At 43.8% G+C, this 24,820-nt stretch overlaps 1 protein-coding gene across 2 annotated transcripts; it reads right to left on the reverse strand.

The window, feature by feature from the left end:
• Positions 1-279: 279 nt before the first annotated feature.
• CD2 (CD2 molecule) lies at positions 280-24,191 on the reverse strand. 2 transcript variants are annotated; one of them, XM_077820230.1, is made up of 5 exons: positions 24,075-24,191; positions 19,728-20,024; positions 14,578-14,832; positions 5,033-5,152; positions 280-2,725 (listed from the first exon to the last, which is right to left on the reverse strand). In XM_077820230.1, the coding sequence occupies exons 1-5, from the start codon at positions 24,133-24,135 to the stop codon at positions 2,517-2,519; spliced, it is 942 nt and encodes a 313-aa protein (XP_077676356.1). In that variant the 5' UTR covers positions 24,136-24,191; the 3' UTR covers positions 280-2,516. The 2 variants fall into 2 exon arrangements, with proteins under 2 accessions (XP_077676356.1, XP_077676365.1); XM_077820239.1 differs by lacking the exon at positions 5,033-5,152.
• Between the last annotated feature and the right edge of the window lie 629 nt (positions 24,192-24,820).

Below are 24,820 nucleotides of genomic sequence, written 5' to 3' on the forward strand. Positions count from 1 at the left end.
ATGTCACAGGATAAATGGCGATCAAGAATGAACGCAACATGGACCTTTCACTTACACTGGTGAACAGGAATAGGTATAGCTAAACCTCTTGAGCTCCAGGACAGGAACAGCATGCCCCCTCAGGACACAGGCTGGGCCCACAATGGGGAGCTGGGTTGGGCACAAGAGTATCCCACGCTGTCCCTGCTCGCCGTGGATACTCAAGGGAGCATAGACTTGAGCGTGACAGTGTCGTTCTGTGCTCTGGCCACTGGTGATCACACATCTTCTTTTGTCACCTATTGACAAGTAAGTGAAATCCAGATAGCCAAACACCAGGAGCAGCACAAGCTAAAGCCCCATCATCCACTCTCTAATCTTTATTTATGCTGCTATCTCATATACAAAATGGAGTACAAGCCATTTTAAAAAAATAAACATTAAAATAGTCAAACCATTAGCACACACTGCATAAAGCTGGGCCAGGTGTTCGAGCCATACAGGCCAGCTTCTGAGGACAAAGCAAAGTACAACAACTGGCCCCTTGGTGGGACATGCAGGGGCCTCCTTCCCCACATGTCTCTTCCCTGCACCTGGCAGGCTATAAAAGGGCAGAGAAATAATGATACACCTTTTAACGCCACGGAAATACATTGGAGACGCAGAACCTGAAAGAACTACCCTACTTTCATCTACCTTCTGTGGCACAAGTGTCAGGCTCCAGCCAATGTGCTACTGAGAATGGCTCTCACTTCTCCGTCCCTGCCCCATGCTCCGTGTGCCGTCACTAACACCAGAGGGGTGGCTTTAGCCAGCCAGACAATACAGTGAATAAAATAGAAACATGGGGCCTCTGCTGACCCAGCTGATCTACCTGTGAATCAGAGAAGTCATGAGACTCGCCAAAGGTTAGAGGCACAAACAACTCATGCCTCCTGATGCTGGGGGGCCGCAATCTAAAGGGGAGGACACATGACAGCCCCACATGTCTCCTCTGCCCAGCGACCCCCCAGCCCTGGCCCTGTGCCCAGCCTGCAGCCGCCATGCTCTCCCTGCCCCACCAGAGTTAGCTGGGGTGGGGCTCTGTCCTTCTCCTGCTGTACCTCCTCCCAGGCACATTTGGCCGCTCTCCCTGGGGAGCGGGATGGAGCCACTTCGCAGGTCACTGCTTTGTGTGGCAGCTGCCGGAGAGAGAGAGCCCAGCTGGAGAGGTGGTGTCAGTGGCGGCAGCTCGCTCCCCGGCTGCCAGGGACAGGGGCCGAGCATGCCGGGGGTCAGACACTTCAGAAGGACAAAGCCCTCTCCCTCCTCCCAGCAGTCCAAGCAGAAATCTGCGTGCCCCCCCACATGCATTACCTATGAATAAGCAAGAATGTCTTTCCCACTACACCCTGTCTCCCAGAGACACGGGGTGCTGACTGCAGTCCAGACGAGCATGTCCTCCTTTGTCAAAGCAAGAGGTCTTCATGGTTGTGTGTAAATACCCCGGTTATACACCTCGCAGTTACTGGAACTGCTGGGTCCCCTGACCTGCGTCAATACAAGGCTATTTGCTTTCAGAATGCTGACCCAGGTCATGTGACTGGGGCACTCCTGTGGGTCAGATGGATTACGTGGCATCAGACCTAAACTAACTCCTTCACAGAAATGGAGCAAATGAGGCCTCGTAAATCCATCAGTGTGGACGGGCTGTGGGAGAGGAGCAGAAGACACCACTGCAGCATGTCCAGATTTTCCTGAAGGCAAGTAATATCGTAGAAAAAGAGAGAGAGTGAATTCTTCCTCTCAGGTACATGTGACTGGCTCCAGGTGACACACCAACTATAGTAGCTGAGCAGGCCTCTTTTGAGAGCACAAAGTGGCCACGGGATGAGAGAGTCAACAAGGTTCAGAGAAAGTAGTTATTAATTAGACTACTTGCTTTGGTTGGTAGTTTGTATTACTGTGCTACAGGAACCTCACACACCAATGGATACTGGCTCCTGTCATGTGACAAGCATATCTGCCTTGGGAACCCTGAACCAGGTCATGTCATGGCCAAGAAATAAAGTTGCAGTTTCTTGCCAGCACTCCAGTATGTCAGACAATTAACACACCTGTTTTCCTCTCCATATGATCAAATGACTGGCTGCAGCAACTAGAGGGGTGTTTGGGTGGGAGTTCAGGTATAGGAAGAGAGACGTGATGAAAGTCATCTCAATAGAGTCTTAGGGCCTTCCAAAAAAAAAATAATAATAATTTGACCAGAAGATGGCAAGGAGAGGTACAACCAAATGAAGCAAAAAGGAAGCAGATTTCAGGACTAAATGTCCCACATTAGCATGGAGTTACTTGAAGAAAATGGCCAAGGTTAATGACCTGTGATCACCTCGCGTCTCCATCGTTGAGCCTTTTCCTTAGCCATTAAGTACAGACAGTGAACTCCCACAATGAAAGCAGCCAGTCTGGGGGATTGCTGGCTATTTGCAAGGTTATTTTTGTGGTAGGTCCCACCAGAGCAGGTAATGGGACAGGGTCTGTTCCTCCAGGACAAATGCTTACGGTCGCTCTTTCATGTGGGTTGGAGACTTCTGCTGAGTGCGTGGCCTGGGCCGGGGGGGCCCTGCCTGGTACTGAGTTTGAGACTGTGGAGGTGGTCTCTGCTGCTGGCGTGGCTGCTTCTGGGGAGCATGAACTGGAGGTTGAGGAAGCTCCCGATATTTCGATTCGTCGCCCCCTTGTCGAGTTTTCATCGGTGTCTCCTCATCTGCAATTAGAAAACCGTCAAGTAATTCGTTAATGCTTCAGCATGAGTCACGTCACCAGTACAAACAAACAGAAGATAACCCATGCTGGTTACAGAAGGAGTCTGCAGGGTAGCCTGCGCCTGTCTTAGTTAAAGAAGCTGCTGAGATCTTCCCTGGGCCCTGTTCCTCTAATGGGTCAAAGCTTTTCTCTGCGCTGGGGGTTAGTGTTAGCAGAGGTATCACGCAGAAGCTTGTGCCTTTTTATTTCCAAAATATCCAGATAACTAAAACAGAAGGGCAATAAGAAAAAAATTAGTCAAAAAGGAATGTGGCATTGTTATTTATGGTGAACAGCTACTACCAAGGGAAGGAGGCTTGGACGCTGGCAAACTATGCAAGCATTTGACTGCTTAAGTGGTCTGGTTTTGGGGACTCTGTTTATTTCAATGAAATAATAAAACCTGGATTTGCCATCTACTCCCAGACTACCTCTATGGCCTGTCTGTTGGCTTGTAGGGGTCATGGTTCTCAGAGGGTATTTCAGTCAGTTCCATCCCCTCCTATCTCAGTGAGCCTACTCTTCTGGACAGCTACAACAGCTTACCAGCAAGCAGGAAATATACCAAGGAGACTGAACTCCTCTCTCTTCCTTGGAGGTGATCCCCTTGAAGACAGGGTTGAGACACATTAGTAGGGGGCAGCATAAAAAAAGTTTACCCTGCCGCTGTCTGTGCTGTAATTGTTCTGCAGATAAATAGAGGACTCCACGCACAACAGCAATCGATCTTGTACCTTTTACCCATATAAAATGTACTTCACATAGATGAAGTAGACTAATGGTCTTTGGCCACTTTATTACCATTTTTGAAAGGCCAGTGACCATGTATGGTTTGATTTAGGGACTGAGTGACCCACTGGCTCAGATACTGAACTGACCCTAAACTTCTGTTGAACCATTCCAAAGTACCTGGTTACTTTGATGGTAACTAACACAGAGTTAAATGCACCTTAACACTCAGTGAGGACAGGGACAAATCAGTTTGAACATTGTGTCAATGGACCATGGGTAAATCTTTGGTTCCAGTAAGATTACCCATGACCAGCTGGCAAGATGTTAAACACAACAGTCCCTGTCTACACTAACTGCTAATGTACAAAGTTAATGAAACATGGTAACTGAGACAAACTGTTTGCCAGAAGCTGGAAGTGGGCGACAGGAGATGGATCACTTGATGACTGCCTATTCTGTTCATTCCCTCTCAAGCACCTGGCATTGGCCACTGTCGGAAGACAGGATACTGAGGTAGATACACCATTGGTCTGACCCAGTATGGCCGTTCTTATGTTCATGACTCCTCAAGGACATGTTCTAACATGTCTTAGTTTTCTAGTGAAGACAAGCAGGTCTGGAGTTTGGGTTTGGTTCAGACGAGCAACCAAAAGTTCAGTTGCTGAACTGTCCAAACCTCTTGGGTCTGCAAAGTCAGACTGGATATATTCCAAGGCTATTGGGAGATTTATGGTCCTCCCTGTTGCTGGTCAAGCCAATCACACCATGAAAACATCTCATGAGCATGTAGGACCTAGTTAAACCCTGTTCATCCTAATTATGTGATTTACCTGTAATTATGATTTCATTGTCAATTATTTATAGCCAGTACTTCTGTTGTATTCTTGAATTGGATTTCTCTCATTACATACCTTTTCTTCTTTTTCTGTGACCACCAAAACTAAAACTCAGTCTAAATTTTCAAAAATGATTAGTGATTTTTACATACTTCTATGTTTAGATGCCCAAGTTGAGACACTTTAACAGGGCCTGATTTTTAGAGGATGAATAAATAATAACAAAACCTCTCTCTTATGCTCTGTACTTTCTGAAAATCTGGTCTCTTTACAGTGTCTCAGGCTGCACAGCCAAAAAAAATGGAGGCACCCCAAATCACTCTCTAGGCATGCCTACATTTCACATGCAATTAGTGATGTTGGTTGCCTTTACATATATATAAAAGTTAATGAGAAAGTGTGTTGGTGAGATTCTCAAGCTTATATCTAGATCAAGGATGTTCAAATAATCATGGATGCTTCTCTGAGACAAGCTTTTGGAGGGTCTGTTCTCCCCTCACTGGTAAATAATAGTCCTTGAAAATAGCACTGTCTTGTTAAAAACAACCGTCAGAAACCAAGATTAAAACTGGCAATTGAAGTGTAGAATTTCAGTGTGACAAAACTCAGTACTTTCTCTCTCACTATCTCTGAGCAGTTTGTGGAAAGAACTAGGAGATTTTAAGTGGTCATACAGCAACATGAAAATTTCAAGTGCTTACCCTGTTCTTCATATCTTTCTGCCCTCTTCTTCCTGATACAGTAAATCAGCAGAGCCAAAAAGATGACAAAGACAACTGCACCTCCTGCAATGCTCCCAATGAGAACAATGTCCAGCATCCCTAGCTCAGAGAGAAGAAGGAGATATCACAGGGAGAGAAGAAAATGCCAAGGCAAAGTTTGGAATTTGGTCCCAGTGACCTAGAGGATGTACACATGTGAAGCTTATGACATGGATAACAATGATGATATGAAAACCTTGTAGTTTTATAGCGTCTTTCATCCCAGCATCTCAAAGCATTTTCACAAACAATAAATTAAGACTCATAACACCCCTCTGAGATAATGTTAAGTATTATTATCCCCATTTTACAGAGGGGGAAATTGAGGCACAAACAAAGGTTAAACCACTAGCTTATGGTCACAGAAAACTTGGTGAGAAACAGAATTCTTTCATGGAACATAGTTAAGAAATGTGTGTATGATGTGCTTTGTTTGATGAGAGTTCTAAGGAAAGTTTGAGGCAGAATTCACAGGAGTGCCAAAGACTTTTACCTAAGAAACAGTAGGTGTCATCTTGCTCCTAGTGATGGTCAAACCTCAAAAGTCTTGTTCTAGATTGACACACAAAGATCTGAATGCCCTTCTGGTCTTTTAAGGACTTTCAAAATGCTTTGACTGGGCGAAAGTAGTGCTCAGAGTCTGACAAAAAACAGACTTTTTCAGGAGCTGGAAATACTGTGAGAAAAGCTCGTCTTGTGGTATTTCAGAGCTTGCTCTTCCTTGGCTGGAACTCAAAACAAGTGCTACACAATAATTAACAATAGTAAAGAGGGGGCTGAAAGGGGCTAAATTCAACACAAGTGTAAAGTTGCTCGTTGGGGTAAGTTGGCCACAAATGAGTGTGAAGTACAGTAATATGCACCGATTTTTGTCCTCAGTGGGTGTGCAAATGAGTGCCATTTACATACTGAGCATCAAAACCTGACTCAGTCCTTCCTTGGGCAGAACTTCCATTGAAGTCGACTATGGTTGTATCTGCATAAGGACTTCAGAACTTGTGTCCAGTGGACAAAAAAAAAGTGGGTAGCAGGAAAGGCAACCAAGAGGAGGGTGTAAAACACACAGTCCTCTTCTACCCCTTCAGTGTGTCATTTAGACTTGCTTTGCACCCCCACTGAATACCAAACCAGTGCACATTACAAACCTTTACCACTTACAGCCTGTGTGCGTTGGAGATTTTCGCACCTATACTGATGCGCAAATCCCGAATGTAGAGTAGCTCCCAAATAGAGCGGGTCTGAAATTTTTTTTTCTTCTCACTGAAAATTATGACTTTTCAAAAAATCTATAAATGGAAATATTTTGGCTGACAAGTGAACTAGTTGGGTTCAGAAATGGCACCTCGGAGCCCCATGGGAATTGTAGTTCAGGTGTTTTATGCCTCAATGCTCCTCGGTAGGCTGGGCTCCCAGGTTAAACTGCATCCCCAGAGATGCACCACAGTCTCACTCCACCCCCAGGTTAGGGAAGGGGATCAGGCAGGAGAATCCCCCCTTGAGCAGCTGTACAGTTGGTCTATTGCCTGGGGAAGAGGATTCCTCCTTACTGGCCCCAGCCTCCTTGGCCATATAGTCAAGATAGATACTTGGCATAGAATTTTCAGAAAGGGAGGTTCAAGTCTGTAAACATACAAAAATGTGTGCACACGTTTATGTTTGCATACACCTCTCCCAAATGTGTGCGCATACAGGGCACTGGATCATATAACAAATAGATATCAGAAAGCCCCATTTAAACTTGCAAATCCAAAGTTTTGCTCACAAAATGGGGTGATTGGGTTATGTGAAAGTGTGCACGTGTGTGAAAAAAGGTGTACATACTTTGAGTTTTATGTCATGAAATCTGTCTTTAATTATCCCAGGACTTCCCCTTCTCCTCCTGTAAAATGGATGTAATAATACTTACTTACTTACTTCAGGCTGGTGTGCTGCAAGGCTTAATTTCTTAGTGTCTGTGAAGTGGTTTGTGATCTTCCAAAAAAATATACCCTATACAATTATCATCATCATGGAGGGGGCACCTGGTAAGAGTTTTGTCTGCATGAAGTGCCGTCTGATAGAGCTGATGGAGGAAAAGATCCGAGGTTTGGAGATGCAGGTGGAAAGTCTGGTAGAGTTTAGGAAGGGGTTTGAGCAGATTATGGAGCAAAGACATGAGGTATCTGAAGGGAAAAGCTCAGACTTGCAGATGGAAGCAGGACTAGGGAATTCTGAGGGGAGACTGGGTGAGGAAAGTGGTCAGTGGAAGCATGTGACTAAAAGAAGTAGGCAGAGGAAAAGACGGGCTAGTGAAGGAGAAATAGAGCTTAAGAATAGGTTTGCAGAGTTGGAAAATGAGGAAGGGGCTCAGCAGGTAGTCACTGAAGGTGACAGGGCAAGGAAGAAGAGAAGAGAGGTTAGTCCTATAGGAAAAGGGGAAGAGTTAATGGAGATTACACCAAATATGAGCCCCAGGAGGATACAGGATGGGTTAAAAAGGATTACAAGGGAGAATGGGAATGGAAAGAACTTGCAGCCAGAGGGAACAGGGGATAGACTGGAGAATAGCACAGTCACTAGGAAAAGGCAGGTCTATGTGATTGGGGACTCTTTACTGAGAAGAATAGATAGGCCTGTAACCAGAGCTGATCCAGAAAATAGGAGGGTGTGCTGTCTTCTGGGTGCTAAGATACGGGATGTAGACCTGAGGTTGAAAAGGATTCTAAAGGGAGCGGGAAAGAATCCCCTAATTATCCTTCATGTGGGAACAAATGATACGGCTAGATTCTCGCTGGATAGTATTAAGGGAGACTATGCTAGGCTGGGGAGGACGCTTAAGGAAATTGAGGCTCAGGTGATCTTTAGTGGGATTCTGCCTGTTCCTAGAGAAGGGCAACAAAGGTGTGACAAGATTATGACTATCAATAGATGGCTTAGGCAGTGGTGCTATAAGGAGGGCTTTGGGATGTATGGCCATTGGGAGGCATTCATGGATAGAGGACAGTTCTCTCGGGATGGACTTCATCTGAGTAGGGAAGGAAATAGACTTCTAGGATGGAGGCTGGCACAACTGATTAAGAGAGCTTTAAACTAGGAATTTGGGGGAGATGGTTGGGAGATGTCCAGGTAATCTCCACGCCAGAATTAAGCGTAGAGTGGAAAGAAAATGAAGTAAGAGTGGATACAGCTGTAGGTAGGAGGAAGGGCAGTGTAGATACAAGTCTAATAGGTTATACTGGTAGTAAAATAACCGTGCCTAATAGGGTACAGAATGTGAGTGAGGCTAAACAGCAAAAATTAAGATGTTTGTACACTAATGCAAGGAGCCTAGGTAACAAAATGGAGGAACTAGAGTTACTGGTGCAGGAAGTGAAACCAGATATTATAGGTATAACAGAGACCTGGTGGAATAGTAGTCATGACTGGGCTACAGGTATTGAAGGGTATGTGCTGTTTAGGAAAGACCGAAATAAAGGTAAAGGTGGTGGAGTAGCACTGTATATCAATGATGAGATAGAATGTAAAGAAATAAGAAGCGATGAAATGGATATGACTGAGTCTGTCTGGGCAAAAATTAAATTGGGGAAGAAAACTATTAGAGCCTCCCCTGGGATAGTGCTTGGGGTGTGCTATAGACCGCCGGGATCTAATTTGGATATGGATAGAGCCCTTTTTAATGTTTTTAATAAAGTAAATACTAATGGAAACTGTGTGATCATGGGAGACTTTAACTTCCCAGATATAGACTGGAGGACGAGTGCTAGTAATAATAATAGGGCTCAGATTTTCCTAGATGCGATAGCTGATGGATTCCTTCAGCAAGTAGTTGCTGAACCGACTAGAGGGGATGCTATTTTAGATTTGGTCTTGGTGAGTAGTGAGGACCTCATAGAGGAAATGGTTGTAGGGGATAATCTTGGCTCAAGTGATCATGAGCTAATTCAGTTCAAACTGAATGGAAGGATTAACAAAAATAAATCTGCAACTAAGGTTTTTGATTTCAAAAGGGCTGACTTTCAAAAATTAAGGAAATTAGTTAGGGAAGTGGATTGGACTGAAGAATTTATGGGTTTAAAGGTAGAGGAGGCCTGGGATTATTTTAAATTAAAGCTGCAGAAGCTATCGGAAGCCTGCATCCCAAGAAAGGGGAAAAAATTCATAGGCAGGAGTTGTAGACCAAGCTGGATGAGCAAGCATCTTAGAGAGGTAATTAAGAAAAAGCAGAAAGCATATAGGGAGTGGAAGAAGGGAGGGATCAGTAAGGCAAGCTACCTTATTGAGGTCAGAATATGTAGGGATAAAGTGAGACAGGCTAAAAGTCAAGTAGAGTTGGACCTTGCAAAGGGAATTAAAACCAATAGTAAAAGGTTCTATAGTCATATAAATAGGAAGAAAACAAAGAAAGAAGAAGTGGGACCGCTAAAAACTGAGGATGGAGTGAAGGTCAAGGATAATCTAGGCATGGCCCAATATCTAAACAAATACTTTGCCTCGGTCTTTAATAAGACTAAAGAGGATCTTAGGGACAATGGTAGCATGATAAATGGGAATGAGGATATGGAGGTAGACATCACCATATCTGAGGTAGAAGCGAAACTCAAACAGCTTAATGGGACTAAATCGGGGGGCCCAGATAATCTTCATCCAAGAATATTAAAAGAATTGGCACAAGAAATTGCAAGCCCATTAGCAAGAATTTTTAATGAATCTGTAAACTCAGGGGTTGTACCGTATGATTGGAGGATTGCTAACATAGTTCCTATTTTTAAGAAAGGGAAAAAAAGTGATCCAAGTAATTATAGGCCTGTTAGTTTGACATCTGTAGTATGCAAGGTCTTGGAAAAAATTTTGAAGGAGAAGGTAGTTAAGGACATTGAAGTCAATGGTAAATGGGACAAAATACAACATGGTTTTACAAAAGGTAGATCGTGCCAAACCAACCTGATCTCCTTCTTTGAGAAAGTAACAGATTTTTTAGATAAAGGAAACGCAGTGGATCTAATTTACTTAGATTTTAGTAAGGCGTTTGATACGGTGCCACATGGGGAATTATTAGTTAAATTGGATAAGATGGGCATCAATAGGAATATTGAAAGGTGGATAGGGAATTGGTTAAAGGGGAGACTACAACGGGTCCTACTGAAAGGTGAACTGTCAAGTTGGAGGGAGGTTACCAGTGGAGTTCCTCAGGGATCGGTTTTGGGACCAATCTTATTTAATCTTTTTATTACTGACCTGGGCACAAAAAGTGGGAGTGTGCTACTAAAGTTTGCAGATGATACAAAGCTGGGAGGTATTGCTAATTTAGAGAAGGACAGGGATACCCTACAGGAGGATCTGGATGACCTTGTAAACTGGAGTAATAGGAACAGGATGAAATTTAATAGTGAGAAGTGTAAGGTCATGCATTTAGGGATTAATAACAAGAATTTTAGTTATAAGCTAGGGACGCATCAACTAGAAGTAACGGAGGAGGAAAAGGACCTTGGAGTATTGGTTGATCATAGGATGACTATGAGCTGCCAATGTGATATGGCTGTGAAAAAAGCTAATGTCGTCTTGGGATGCATCAGGAGAGGTATTTCCAGTAGGGATAAGGAGGTTTTAGTACCGTTATATAAGGCACTGGTGAGACCTCACCTGGAGTACTGTGTGCAGTTCTGGTCTCCCATGTTTAAGAAGGATGAATTCAAACTGGAACAGGTACAGAGAAGGGCTACTAGGATGATCCGAGGAATGGAAAACTTGTCTTATGAAAGGAGACTCAGGGAGCTTGGCTTGTTTAGCCTAACTAAAAGAAGGCTGAGGGGAGATATGATTGCTCTCTATAAATATATCAGAGGGATAAATACCAGAGAGGGAGAGGAATTATTTAAACTCAGTACCAATGTGGACACAAGAACAAATGGATATAAACTGGCCACTAGGAAATTTAGATTAGAAATTAGACGAAGGTTTCTAACCATCAGAGGAGTGAAGTTTTGGAATAGCCTTCCGAGGGAAGTAGTGGGGGCAAAAGATCTATCTTGCTTTAAGATTAAACTCGATAAGTTTATGGAGGAGATGGTATGATGGGATAACATGGTTTTGGTAATTAAATATTCATGGTAAATAGGCCCAATGGCCTGTGATGGGTTTTAGATGGGGTAAGATCCAAGTTACCTGGGAAAGAATTTTCTGTAGTATCTGGCTGATGAACCTTGCCCATATGCTCAGGGTTTAGCTGATCGCCATATTTGGGGTCGGGAAGGAATTTTCCTCCAGGGCAGATTGGAAGAGGCCCTGGAGGTTTTTCGCCTTCCTCTGTAGCATGGGGCACGGGTCACTTGCTGGAGGATTCTCTGCTCCTTGAGGTCTTTAAACTACAATTTGAGGACTTCAATAGCACAGATATAGGTGTGAGGTTTTTTTTTTTGTAGGAGTGGTGGGTGAAATTCTGTGGCCTGCGTTGTGCAGGAGGTCAGACTAGATGATCATAATGGTCCCTTCTGACCTAAATATCTATGAATCTATGAATCTATGAATTATCAATATTATCTGAGTTGCAAAGTGGCACCTGTAAGTAGCCAAATTAAAACAAGAGATTCAAGTAATAATAATACTGAACTCTTATACATTGCTTTTCATCCATAGATCTCAGTATCATTATCCCCATTTTACTGATGGGAAAACTGAGTCACAGGGAGGGGAAGTGACTTGCCCAGGGCCCCCTAGCAGGCCAGTGGCAGAGCTGGGAATAGATCACAAGTCTACAGAGTCCTAGTCCAGTGCACTGTCAACTAGGCCACACTGCCTCCCATGGCTGGGAAGAAGGATTAACTGAGACCTGAACTGAGGACAGCTGATCCTTCCCCACACCCACATCCCCCGTGTTTCTAACCTGCATAGGAAGAAACCGGTGGTGTGGTTTTTGGGCTTTCTTGTGATATGATACCTGTGCTACATATTTCTTCAAGACCTGTGTGATAAATGCTTTTGTTAGCTGTTGATGCTACGGAAAAAAATAACACAGACTTAGTACCCCAAAATACCCAGCCCCTGATATCTGACAGATGGAGTTCAGCAGCCAAGTCACAACGAAGAACACCGAGGGCCAGATCCTCAGCTGATGTAAATCAACATTGCTCCACTGAAGTCAATGAAACTACATAATGACACTGACCTCCTTTGTAAAGTGCTGTGAGATCTATGGATGAAAAGCCCTATACAAGTGCTAGGCATTAATTATTATGTCAATTTACACCCAGTGAGGACTGGCCCTGAGTGATGAGTGAGAATGAACTTCATGCAGTAAGCTCCAAAGTATTTAATATACACAGATGAATGCGACAGTAAGAAACAGCAACTCTACACTGCCTTGTGGTCTCCCACCCCATGCCTGCATGTCAATTTAACAGGGTTATCCCTGGCTACCTTGAGAACTGCTTCTTGAGTCTTATATCTGCACTCACACTCCTCTGGCTGTTTCAGGCTGCCATCACGCTGTCCGAGATGGTGGTACAGCTAGGAGGGGCTCCACCTCCAGATCACTGAGGAGGGGCAGGGGCTGGTCAGAGCAGTGCACATCTCCAGCCAGCTGCCCCTGGCTCTGTGCCAGAGGGCGTGCCATCTCGGGCAGCTGGAAGTACTTGGCCTCCCACTGCACGTGGCTGCACTCAGGAAAGTGCTGGGGCAGCAGCAGGTCCTGCATATAGTCCAGGACGTGGCAGGAGAGGAAACCATTGCAGTTGTGGAAGAAGTAGCCTTGGCTGTCCTCAGGCAGCTCGCCCAGCTGCTGCTGAGAGAACATGCGCCAGAGTCGTGAGTCTTGTACCGACACCGCAGTTCAGTGCCACGTCTTACATACGTCTCCCCGCCAACGTTCAGCTCCCACTCTCCAGGAAAGTGGGTGAGCCTGGACCTGCTGTGGCAGTACCCCTGCCCCGGTTCCCGCTGACAGCAACACTCCCCCCCGGTTCAGTAACCTCCCAGCGCTGTCCGCCAGGGCCATCCCAGAGTGAGCCCACTGTGACAGGGCAGGAGGTGGCTTCTCCCCATTCTCCCACAAGTGCCTGGGAGCAGCCTGGCCAGTGGCTTGGCATGAGCAACTCTAAGGCTGGTAACTATGATAACAACCTTGCAGAACCTGTGTCTGTGTGTGTGTGTGTGTGAGAATGAATGAATGTGTGAATAAATATGAGACTGAATGGAATGTTATAGCTATAACTAACTGCTTACTATGATTCTTTCTGTATTCACAATAAATGTGGTATTTTGCCTTTTCCTCTTTAATAAGATCTTGCTGGTTTTTATTTTATTGGTATAACAAAGTTTCATGAAAATGTTTCTATGAAGAGCAAGTTTTGTAAACCCTTTTCCCTTTAGGAAAATCTAGACCTGGGACCTAACCTACTTGATTGCCCATTTAAGCCATCTAAACCGTGGCTAATTTCCCAAAAGCTCACTGCAAAGGAAGCCCATGCTTTATATGCACATGTTAAATAGCACCATCAGGACATCCAGCTTTTCTGTCAAAGGAATCCAGCCACCAGTGTGGCACCACTGACTTCGTAGATACAAGGGTGGAAAAGATCAAGACTTCCTTGCATCTAATTCTCCTGTCACTTGGGGCTCGTCTACAGCTGAAACACTACAGCGGCACAGCTGCAGCACTGCAGTAGCGTTTCAGCGTGGACGTTACCTATGCTGACGGGAAAAGTTCTCCCGTCGGCATGGGTAGCTAGGTTGATGGAAGAATTCTTCCGTCACCCTAGCACTGTCTAGAGTGAGGGTTAAATCCTCTGAGCGATGTTGCTGGGGCAGCCTAACTTTTAAAAAACGAGATTGACTTAAACATGTTGCTCGGGGTCAGGAAATATGTTGTGACTTGAGCACCGCAGTTAAGTCGACCTAAGCTCCAGTGTAGACGCGTCTATGTCGATGAAAGAATTCTTTTGTCAACCTCACTGCTGCCTCTCAGAGAGGTGGATTAACTACAGTGATGGAAAAACTCTTCGGTCACTGTAGGAAACATCTACCCTACATTGCCCTACAAAGTTGTAGGCATAGCCTTCCACTGGTGTAAATCAAGAGCAATCCCATTGACGTCAATGAAGCCACATGGGCATACAGTGGAAATATGGATTAAGAGAGAGGAGACTCAGGCCCATTCTTGGGAAATGTAGGGTGTTAACAGATGTCCTGACCCATTTTCAACTTGGGTAATTTTCTTCTACCCAACTAAAATGACCCCTGACGTTGTAATGATCTGGGCAGTGCAATGGATACTGTTGGTGCTGTAGAAATAATAAAGAACAACAGCTGGGGGGGGGGGGGGGGGGGGAGAAAGGGTTTTGTTTTTTGCTTCCTGCTGCATAGCACTGCATAACACCTACTGCATGTCAATTCCCTCAGTTATTTTATTGGGCTGACCCTGGTTTTAGATTCAGCACCCTGGAGACAGCTGTACGTTTGTAACTGTTTGTGGGCTGTGATTAGGAGACCTTTTTGCAATATAGACTTTGTACCTGAACATTTGATTTCCTGATCAGCCGTTTTCTTGCTAACGTGATTTTTTACTTCACATTGGAACTTTGCAGTACTGCTTTTGGAGCTGTATTCAATCTTCCATATGCCATTTGCATCTATGTGCGGTTTTAAATTCAGTGTTCTGTTATTTCGAAACAAATGAAAAAGAGCTTCGTTTCTCTGATTCACCTCACATGTCACCTTTACGGAATTTTCTGAACATATCCATTTGATTTCTGGTTTAGAGACAATTTCTGAAAGAGAATAGAAGAGGCAATCAGACTGTGAAGATTTCTAATTTTAAAAAGTTCATTATTAGAACAGGCAAGATCCACAGAATGATACAAAGGAACTGGAGGGATTTTAGAGGCATAAGCAGAACATAACAAAATGATTTTGTGAAAGGATGCGGGGCAAATTAATCTGAAACACAGATATTCAGTGAGAGAGAAAGTGGGAAAGTAGCAATGCCTGAAAAAATAAAGGGGAGAGCGAACAGCAAATTAGACCTGACGGGGGATACGATGTGGCAACAACAAAGAAAAGTCCAGCACAACACTGGCCTCCATACTTGTTTTTTTATAAAAAGTTTAACACCTTTATGACTCATTGTCACTTTCCTCTCTGTTCCCTCCTTTCAGATCTATAGAGTATTTCTTCTTGAGATAACATTTCATTGTTTATTTACAGAGAGAGAATCCCAGTCCATTTGTCCTGTTCAGTTTGGAAACACAATGGGCCAGATCACTCTGGCTCAGACTATGTTTACACTGCACACCTTACAAGGGCGGCCGCTGCAATCATGCTGTTGTAAGGTGCGTTGTGTAGCCACTCTTTATGGCCAGGAGGGAGTTCTCCTGGCGACAAAATAAAACCTCCCCCAGTGAGAGGTGGTAGCTTCCGAGCAGCTCCAGCTGAAGCAGCACTGTCCACACCAGGGCTTTTTGTTGTTAAAACGTTTGCCATTCATGGGGGGGGGGATTTCACACCCCTGAGCCACAAAAGTTTTAGCTTTAGTGCCAGTATCGACATAGCCGCATTAGACTGAGGCTCAGGAGCCACAGATGGCTCTTTAATGTGTCTCCTGCGGCTCTTTGCAGTGCGTGATAGTAAAACACTGTGTGGTTTAACTATTAACCAGTCAAGATGCTTTTATTGTGTTATTAACCAGTTAAGTTATCAACTTGCACTACCGTATTTGCTGTGAGAATAAAACATTATATATATATGTATATGATGGGAAATATTGAGAGTATGTGTGTGTACACACACACACACACACACACACACACACACACACACACTCTCAATATTTCCCATCATACTATTCATATTCAAACAGTACTACAGTAAATGAAACAATGAATTTACACTACTGTGGCTCTTTTGGGTAACGTTGATGGCTAATTTGGCTCCTGAACCACTGAGGTCTGAATATCACTGCTCTAGTTCATGGAGAACCCCCTCAGGCATGGCCGAAGGGAGGAGCAAACTACCAGGTTCCCCCTGCAAAATTTTTGCTTCATCATCCCGTCTGGTAGGAGGAGTTAGGGGATCCTGCAGACTTGGGAGACTGCAAACTCTCCCAACGACTTTGCTCTCAGGGGTCCATGGATACTGGAACTCTATTCCATCCATACAGAGCCTGGAGTCAACTTGCAGGCTCCACTGACCACCTCCCTCTCTGTTTCCAGCCACCCCAGCTAGTGCCCAGAGTTGCTCATTAGCAACCAGGGAGAGGACCCAGAGCTGTAGCTATAGTACCTTGCTCAAAGATGTAACACCTCCCACCTAGATCTGTGTGCGGAAAACTGAACTCAGAGCAGGGGGAAGAGCCAAGGAGAGCAAACCAACAACTGCTGCTCTATCTCCACCCACAAATACCTCAGATGCTACACAGGCTCTCAGACACCAAGGTGGTTGGTTGGCACATAGGGAGACCACAGTACTTCCTCTCTTCCATACAGGAGGCCATCAGTCCAATATAAGCAAACACACATTGCAGTTAATATGGGAGAGAAGCTATGCTATGAAGGGAGGAGTTGGCACACGAGGTATGGGGCAAGGGGGGAAGATTAAAAAGATGAAGGCTTTACATCATAGAGCAAAGAGACAATAGTCTCCTTCTATGCAGCTCTGGCATGACTGCATCTGCAACTTTGAATTCAGCATTGGGCACCAGAAAGACTGGAAAAGCTAGGTCAGTAATAAATAAATAAATAAATAAAATACATCCCTTTCTGCCATAGCTATGATGGTATAAGTGGATAGCCCAGGTCTCCATCACGTTGCTTAATGCACTGCTGGAACGTGTTCAGATACGACAGTGATGAGCGCAGTATAAGAACACAGACTGGACTAGAAAGCGTCTTAGCACTACAGAGGCAATGGAACTATGAATAAGCTGGTTTCTGTTTCCCATTATGCACAGTGAATTGGTTCTGGAGCTCCCCTTGCGGAATCTCTAGTACTGGCAATGGTACACGAGCCAGAAAGAGCCCACCCTGACTCTGAGTTCAGGTTGAAGTTGCAGGCACATCAGTTGCAAGGGGGGTGGGGGATGGAGGAGAAGCCACTTTTTACTTTTCCACTGAGCAAATTCAATCAGTCATTGCAAAAAGCCTGGAAACCCTCAATGCTAATTTACAGTCAGTCAGTCATTTTTCAGAGTACTGCACTTCAACTATAACACTAACTACTGAGCAAACGCTGTAATCCATCTATTGAATACAGTGTATGGCCCTTGTCTTGCTAACACTTAAGCAATTGCTCAGGGCTGGATAAACAGTATTCAGAGATTTTAGGACCAGAGGGGACCATAGTGATCATCTAATCTGACCTGTATAACACAGGCCATAGAATTTCACCCAGTAATTTCCGCATCAAGCCAATAAGTTCTGTTTGAGCGAGCATGAGCATATATTTCAGAAAGACATCCAGTCTCGAAACATTCTAGACACTATGGACAGATTCCTAGGCTCCTGATTCCTAGCTTCACAGGATGATGCCAGAAGCTAAGCTTTTACTTTTAAAAATAATTATGCTAGCTATCTGACCGTAATGGCCATCGTATCACTGCACCTCACATCGCTAATGGATTTTATCCTCCCAACACTCTTAAGAGCTACATCCCCATTTCACAGTTGGGAAACTGAGGCACAGGGTAGATTAAGTCACTTGACCAAGGTTACAAAGGAAGCCAGTGGCTGAGCTAGAAATTCTACCCCAATCCAATGCCTTAACCAGTAAACCTTGAAAAACATGACCCAAGTATAACGGATATACTGATGCCTCCCTGAGTCAACAGGCAGCCTGTAATAATATCTCAGCAAGTGTTGGATTTGAGAGTGGTCACCCCTTCGGGACTTTGCTAGGGCAGTGGCAGCAGGAGTCCACGCACAATCTGAGAGGGTGGACCTCCCCACCAGCCCAGCAGATAGCTCTTGCGTAGCCAGTTGTCTCTGTGTGGCAAGGCCGCAAGTCGGGAAAGTGGCCACAGGGGGCCACACTTGTGGGAGGGCCGAGGGTGCCAGATTTCCTTAATTAGCTTTTGACTTTAGCCACAGAACACTTTGGGGCTACTCGCAAGAGCAAAGTGATGCATGTGCTTAAGTCTTAAGTTGCAGGATCATGGCCTCTTTTTGCAATTATAATATCCTAACAAGTATTCATACACAAGAACGTCTAGCAGGAGAGTTTGTCATTCATGATGTCAAAGACGTCTGAATTGTCACGGGTCACCTCCATCTAAATAGCAATTATCAGATAAAGGAAAACTTTTAACACATTAAAGATATCTGCATTTTTTCCCTTCAGCTTATAAGTCAAGTTAGTAGAAAATCAGGAATGAACGTCATAGTAATTTTTTTAAATTCTGCTCACGCTTCTTTTCTTTAAAATTTTTTAAATGTCATCAAAATCTTGACATCCAGAAGATTCCAATCAGCTGTAATAATTGGTCAATACACAAGAAAAAAAATTTCAAACATTTCCCTTTTTTTTTTAAATTCAAAATGTTGTCAGAATTTCTAAATACAAAAAAATTCAAACCCGCCCTGCTTATAAGGGATGGAACAGGTGAATAGTAAACAGGAGACCCAGTTAATTACAAATAAATAGGGGGCCAGTTACTGAATTGTTTACTAATGGTCAGGCTTCCGATGCAGCAGTTCAACATTAAGGCAGGATGTAAACATGCAAGCAAGCTGGTAGGCTCAAAAGCAAGGCGTGAGAGCAAAGTACTGTAGAAGGAAAATCTTCATGTTACAGAAATTTGTGAAAGATCTCAGGCATTTTTCAGCAGCCTCCTGTTTTAGGAGACTGCCTAAGTCTTCCAAATGTACAGAGCACAGTTCTGCTCCACATCCCACTGGTCAAACAACCCAGAGTTGAATGGGTTGAACTTAAGAAAGGTTTCACCGTCTGTTGTGAAATCAGGGCTTGAACTGGGCAGTAGCACGCGTACCAGCACTCTCCTGAGCGGTCTTTTGGGGCTCCAAAATGTGTTCTCCTCCATAAGACACACAAGCTTAAGGAGCCTAGCGGAGTCCATGGGTATATTTGAACCCCAGTTAGGGGAGCCGAGCCCAGCAGAGCGTGCAAACAGTTCAAACATCTCCACAATCCATCATGAGTGGCATCTCAATTTGATGTCTCAAGTGGGTTATTAATTTGTGGGAGGAGCTTGGAAGGGTCCTACCACCATTCCCCCCCGCCGCCCCAAGTTAGACCCCAGCCTTCCATCCCTCCCAAATGTATATATAAACACCTGGATTCCTGGATATTTTAAGTAGCAAAACAAAGGCTCAGTATGACCTGAGCTAACTTCTTCCGTTGTTCATAGATACCGGTGCAGGTCTGTTTGCCTGGCAGAGTTCGTGGCTGATGTGAAAGAGAAGAAATCAGACAGCAGAGGGACTGAATAGAGGGAAAGAAGGGAACAGGGAGACTCACCTGGCAAGAGAGGAAAAGGAGGAACCCACCCAGGAACAGAGAAAGGGAATAGAAGCAGAAGAGCTAGCCCTTCAGTGAAAAGGAGCCCACGCAGCAAAATTAGAGACCACAAGGAAACAGGATGAAGACCCATTCAGCAGAAGGAGAGACTGGGACTCATCCAGCTATGGTGGGAAGGATGTGGAAGGTGACTCACCCTGAAAGCTCAGATTTAAGTTCTTCTCCATTTGCAGCTGTCCCTCGTTATCGTACACTCTCACTGTGTAATTTCCCCTGTCCTCTTCCACCAGGCGGTCTATTTGCAGGGTTCCATCATCAAGGGACATCACATACTTTCCCTTTTCCCTGTAATATTTCACTGTAGAATTTTTGATCTTCGCGAGGAATAATGCATTTTTGAGCCATGTTATTTCATGTTGCTTTTCCACTTTGAAGTCAGGAACGTTCAAGGAAACAGAACCACCCAGAACACCGTACACTTCGTTTGCAGAACCTTCAAACAGGGGAAGAACAATACAGCCCGATTAGTGTCTGTCCAAAGCGTCTATGGATGAGAGTTAACAGTAGACACTGCAGCATTAAATAACTTGGTCACAAAGTTAAACGCCCCACTTTTCCCTTATTTCCCAAACCACTCCTCATTGATAAGGGTGGGCATTTATATAGCTGCTTTTATCTCAGGCCCTCAAAGCAGCTCCCAAACATTATTTAGTTAAGCATCCCAAACCCCATTTTAATTCTGAACACAGTGAAGTTAAGGGCCAAATTTTCAGAAGTGCCCTTAGGGGTGCCTTGGTTTTGGAGGTGGTCATTTTAAGACCCCTTGGGCCTGGTTTTCAAAGGCACTGAGCACTTGCCGCGCCAAGTCAATAAGGCTTGTGAGCATGCACTTCCTCTGCAAATCAGGCTGTATTGTATGCGCCTCAAGATGGCACCCACAACAGAGGCAGCCAGAATTACTAAAAACACTTCTGACGATTCAAACCCATGGCCAAAATTTTCAAGTGACCAGTGATTTTGAGTGCCTCAATTTAAACTTGGGACAGGTTAAAGACCAGCTGCTCAGCGATTTCTGAAAAATCAGCCTCCTTTAATGTGTCTTAAGTTGAACGCTGAAAATCCTTAGTCACTGTTCAAAATCTTGGCCTAAGCAACTTGCCTGAGGTCACACAGTGAGTGACAGAGGTGGGAGTAAGACCCAGAGGTCCTGCCTCCCGCAAGGCTGTGACTACAGGATACACTCCCTCCCTCCCAGAGCTCTATTTCATGGGTACGATCACCTGATAAACACCTGATAAACCTGGACCCAAGGGCAGGTTTTTCCCTCTTTTCAGGTCACCTTTGTGCAAAACGGATAACACCCAGTTCACAAGGGTGCTACTGCCAGTGGTTGTTCAGCACTTGAAGATGTGAGGTGTCACATAAGGGCTAAATATTGGTATTACTAAGAAAGGTAAAGGCTGTTTAGCCTTATTCATGTTGTTACGTATAAAGAAGTATTCATCTTCCCATGGTATGTTCTGTCACAAGAACACATGCCCATTTATCTCAAACTGAATCTAAATCTAAAAATCACAGCCTCGGCATACTGAATAGTGCAGTAATAGCCGATTGGGTTTTTAGAGCACAGATTTTGCCTGAAGGTGACTTCAGATGAGAAGCTGACGCCACACGAACATTTGTGTAGATCCTTAGTCCGTACTGCAGAAGCAAGTTGATAAATAATATTGAAACTATCAGACGGGTTAAATACATGCTTGTAAGTTTCAAATAAAATAAATTCATTAACAGCAAAACTTTCATTCATAACCAGGGATTATTCAATCTTCCATTTGCTAAATTAATTCCCCTCTAATCTACAGGATAAAGCTATAGTGGTGGGCAGGGTGAGCTACGCTGAATTATTTTTGCACCGTGTGAGTTCTTTTCCCTATAGAGAGAAACTACCGGTAGGTTTATAAATCTTTTATTATAATATATAATCCTTTATTATAAAGTTTTCATTAGATCTAGGATATGATAAAATACATCACAGCGAGGAAAACGGAAAACTAATTGCTGCTTTACATAATAGTAATATTGGAGTCAAATAAAAAAAATTAGACTATCATGCTTGTGCAACAAAATAATTATTCGAGAAATCTGAGAGGGACGGCCCATTAGAGCCTGTGAGAGGATGAAGAGTTTCATGCAATGCATCCGCCAGCTCAAAGGGAAGCTATTATTGAGCTATCAAGTTTCTTAAAAAGCATTCAGCATTTCTAATGGAACATTCTGAAATCACTCACTCTTGGAAGTGTCACTATTTTAATAATATTCGTTCTCCCAATAAGTGTTAACAGGAGCACCAAAGCCCTTTGTAAAACCTGCAGAATTTTTGACAAAGAAAAAAAAATGTAATACAAATACTTGCTACTCCTCAGAATTACTCCAAGATATTTAGAGTTATTACTACTCATTATTATTTGTATTGCATATTCTATCATTTATATTTTGCAGGTGTAGATGGCAGAAAAGTTGATCAAAATCCTGAGGAAGGAAAGCTCAATAGTATTCCAGTTGACAGACAATCCTGTTAGGTCTTTAAAAGTTTGCTTGGCCTCCCGAATCAGTGGAACAGAAGTCTGAGCACTCCAAACAAACAACACTAAGTCCTCTGTATAGACAATGGAACACAATTTGTCGATAGTGCTGAGTGAAATACTCTGCAAAGGCCAGAGCGATCAGAATCTAGCAACAAACTGCTCCATTGCCGTCACAAAGAGGATGGGATGATTCATGGGCAGTATAGTACTGTACCCATCAGAGAAAAGTAGTATTCACTTGTAAAGTTCCAAACGTTTTGAACAAATAGAGTCATTCAAGGAAATCGAGAGTCTGTTTTAAGCCCATAGCAAGAATGTATTCCTTATTTATCTAGTCCTTGTACCTAGAAAACATTAAACCACCATCCTAAATGATCTACTGTTGGATTTATTCCTGTCATTCATGAAGGCTGCTTGTGTACTGAGTCCACTACTACTTGTTCTAATCTATAAGCCAAAATGGCAACTACATTTTGAGATCAACGTTTTTAAAAATAATTGCTATAACTATAATAATACCAATATATATGTATCCACTGTAATTTATAACCTAGACAACCCCGCCCTACCATAGGATAGGGTGATAAATACAAACATTCTGTTAATATTCCTGTGCAAAAAATTCTTGCACTGTCAAAAGTTCTGTTTCCCTTTGATACTAGAAAAGAGCAATGGGTCTACATGATGCACAGTGAAGTCTCTCTTGAACAGAGTTACGAAAAAAATGCAGCAGCTTCACGGAGGGCAGTAGGAAAAACTCCATGCTGACCCTTACCTATATTAATACGTGTCAGATAAAGGATTGTTAACTTGAAGCGAGTAGTATAAATATTATAATAGCAAGCTCTGGTCATGGGATCCCCCGGGCTGAAAGCTAAATAAAATAACAATAGCCAAGAGATCTTGCAGCACTTTGCAAAGGAAGGTAGATATCATTGTCTCCATTTTACCAATGGGAAAAGTGAGGCCATGTGCTTAACAGTGAGGGCTTGAGCCTACAAGTTGCTGAGCACTCTGCCCCCAACAGCAAAGCATTTGAGTACATGCTTCAATCTAAGCACGTGAATAATTCTTTTGAAGTCAGTGGGGCTAATCGCATGTTTAAAGTGAAGCATGTATTTAAGTGCTTTGCCTGGACTGGGGACAGAGTGCTGACAACTTTTCAGGATCAAGCCCTGAGAGTTTTAGGGTGAAATCTTGGCTCTATTAAAGTAAGTGGCCAAGGATCGGGGCCAGGATTTTACCCTAAAGGTCCCATTGCCAGTTCCCCAAATATCTGATCTTCGCAGCTTCATACGAGCTAGCTACAGTTCAGAGGGCTGTGTAACACTCTTTAAATGATTTATTTGCACTGCACTTGCTGTGGCAATAGTGATAATTCTCGTAGAGACAAGGAGCCAAATTCATCTGTGATTTTAGTAGAGTTAAACCAGGGAAGAATCTGGCCCATGATATTTAAGTAAGATCCAAGCATTTTTATCAGACCATCCATCTTGCCCCAAGCTTCACTATTTAGCTTTAAGCAGAAGATGTGTGGCAGAGATGGGATCAGTCACTTTTAATTGTGCTTACACATTTCTATATTAAAAGCACTATCAAAGGAATAATCTAAAACATACTGGTAATAACTTGCTCCTCAACTATAACTGAGTCAGGGGAGAGGCTTAAAATGTGCCGTGTGGACAAGACCACCCCAGATTCTCCTAACTGGGTGAAACCCTGGGACAATGCAGTTATAGGTCCCATCCACCCTGAAAATTATAGCCGTATTGGAACTGGATCCCTGAGTCAATTTAATTGTGGCACAGATGGGCCTAATTCAGCACCCTGTTAAGATATCCATCACCCTTGTCTGGGTACAAGGAATGGGTGTTAAAACTGAGGTAGATTGTTAAATACTTTAAGTGCAATTTTAAGCAAAGTCAGCCTGAAAGAGCAAAAAGCCGGTGCAAACTCACCTTTTACACAGGAGAATAAAACCACCAGGCACTTGGCTAGAAAAATCCCCCCACAGTCCATTTTCCAAATCGTATCTCCAAACTGTCCCTGCGTGAAGAAAGCTCCTGGCCAGTGAGATGAAGTTCTACTTCTAATCAGCAGCCTTTTGGTGCGTCAGCACAGCCCTGGCACCTCTTGTCCCCTCCTCCTCCTCTTGCTCATCAAAACTTTTCCATTTCTGTCACACACACGAGCAGAGTGGAACTAGTTCTCGGTCCATTATTTCAACCAGGGTTGAGGAACAACTTGCAGGGATTAGGAAAGTGCAAGCCTCAAATACCAGAATTTCCCCCCCAATTTTGTCCCAACTTGAGAACAGAACCTGAGCCACATGTTTCTTTGATGTTCAGCTAAGGACCTTGACCTCTACCTTCATGTCCCAGAAGAAGGGATGTGGGGAAGTCTTACTATTCTCCTGCTGCCACATTTAACCTGCCTTCGGAGGTCTTGTTGGGTGAGAAAGAAAGAAGACCCAGCAACCAGCTATCACCCTCCAGGGTCCTCAGGGACTAGTCAGCAGGTTTAAGAAGTAGCTGAGGTCTGCTGAGAGGAGGTGTGTTATGTAGATAGCATAAACACCTCCTTTGAAAAGCTTTAGACTAGCTTCACAGAAACATTTGAACTTTGAATATTTGAACTGAAACTGAACTCCAGGCTTAGTGAGGTTCACCCATAATTAGCAGTACTGTGCAAACACACAGGTGTT

This window comes from Eretmochelys imbricata, chromosome 1, assembly GCF_965152235.1.
Source record: "Eretmochelys imbricata isolate rEreImb1 chromosome 1, rEreImb1.hap1, whole genome shotgun sequence".
Taxonomy (NCBI): domain Eukaryota; kingdom Metazoa; phylum Chordata; order Testudines; family Cheloniidae; genus Eretmochelys; species Eretmochelys imbricata.

Bases quoted from the DNA above. Each gene is read 5' to 3' on its own strand.
- CD2 (XM_077820230.1), bottom strand. From the start codon at position 24,135: ATGGACTGTGGGGGGATTTTTCTAGCCAAGTGCCTGGTGGTTTTATTC. The intron at 20,025-24,074 runs GTGAGTTTGCAC...CCCTGTTTGAAG, and splicing joins TTTATTCTCCTGTGTAAAAG to GTTCTGCAAACGAAGTGTAC. The intron at 14,833-19,727 runs GTGAGTCACCTT...ATTCTCTTTCAG, and splicing joins CTTAAATCTGAGCTTTCAGG to AAATTGTCTCTAAACCAGAA.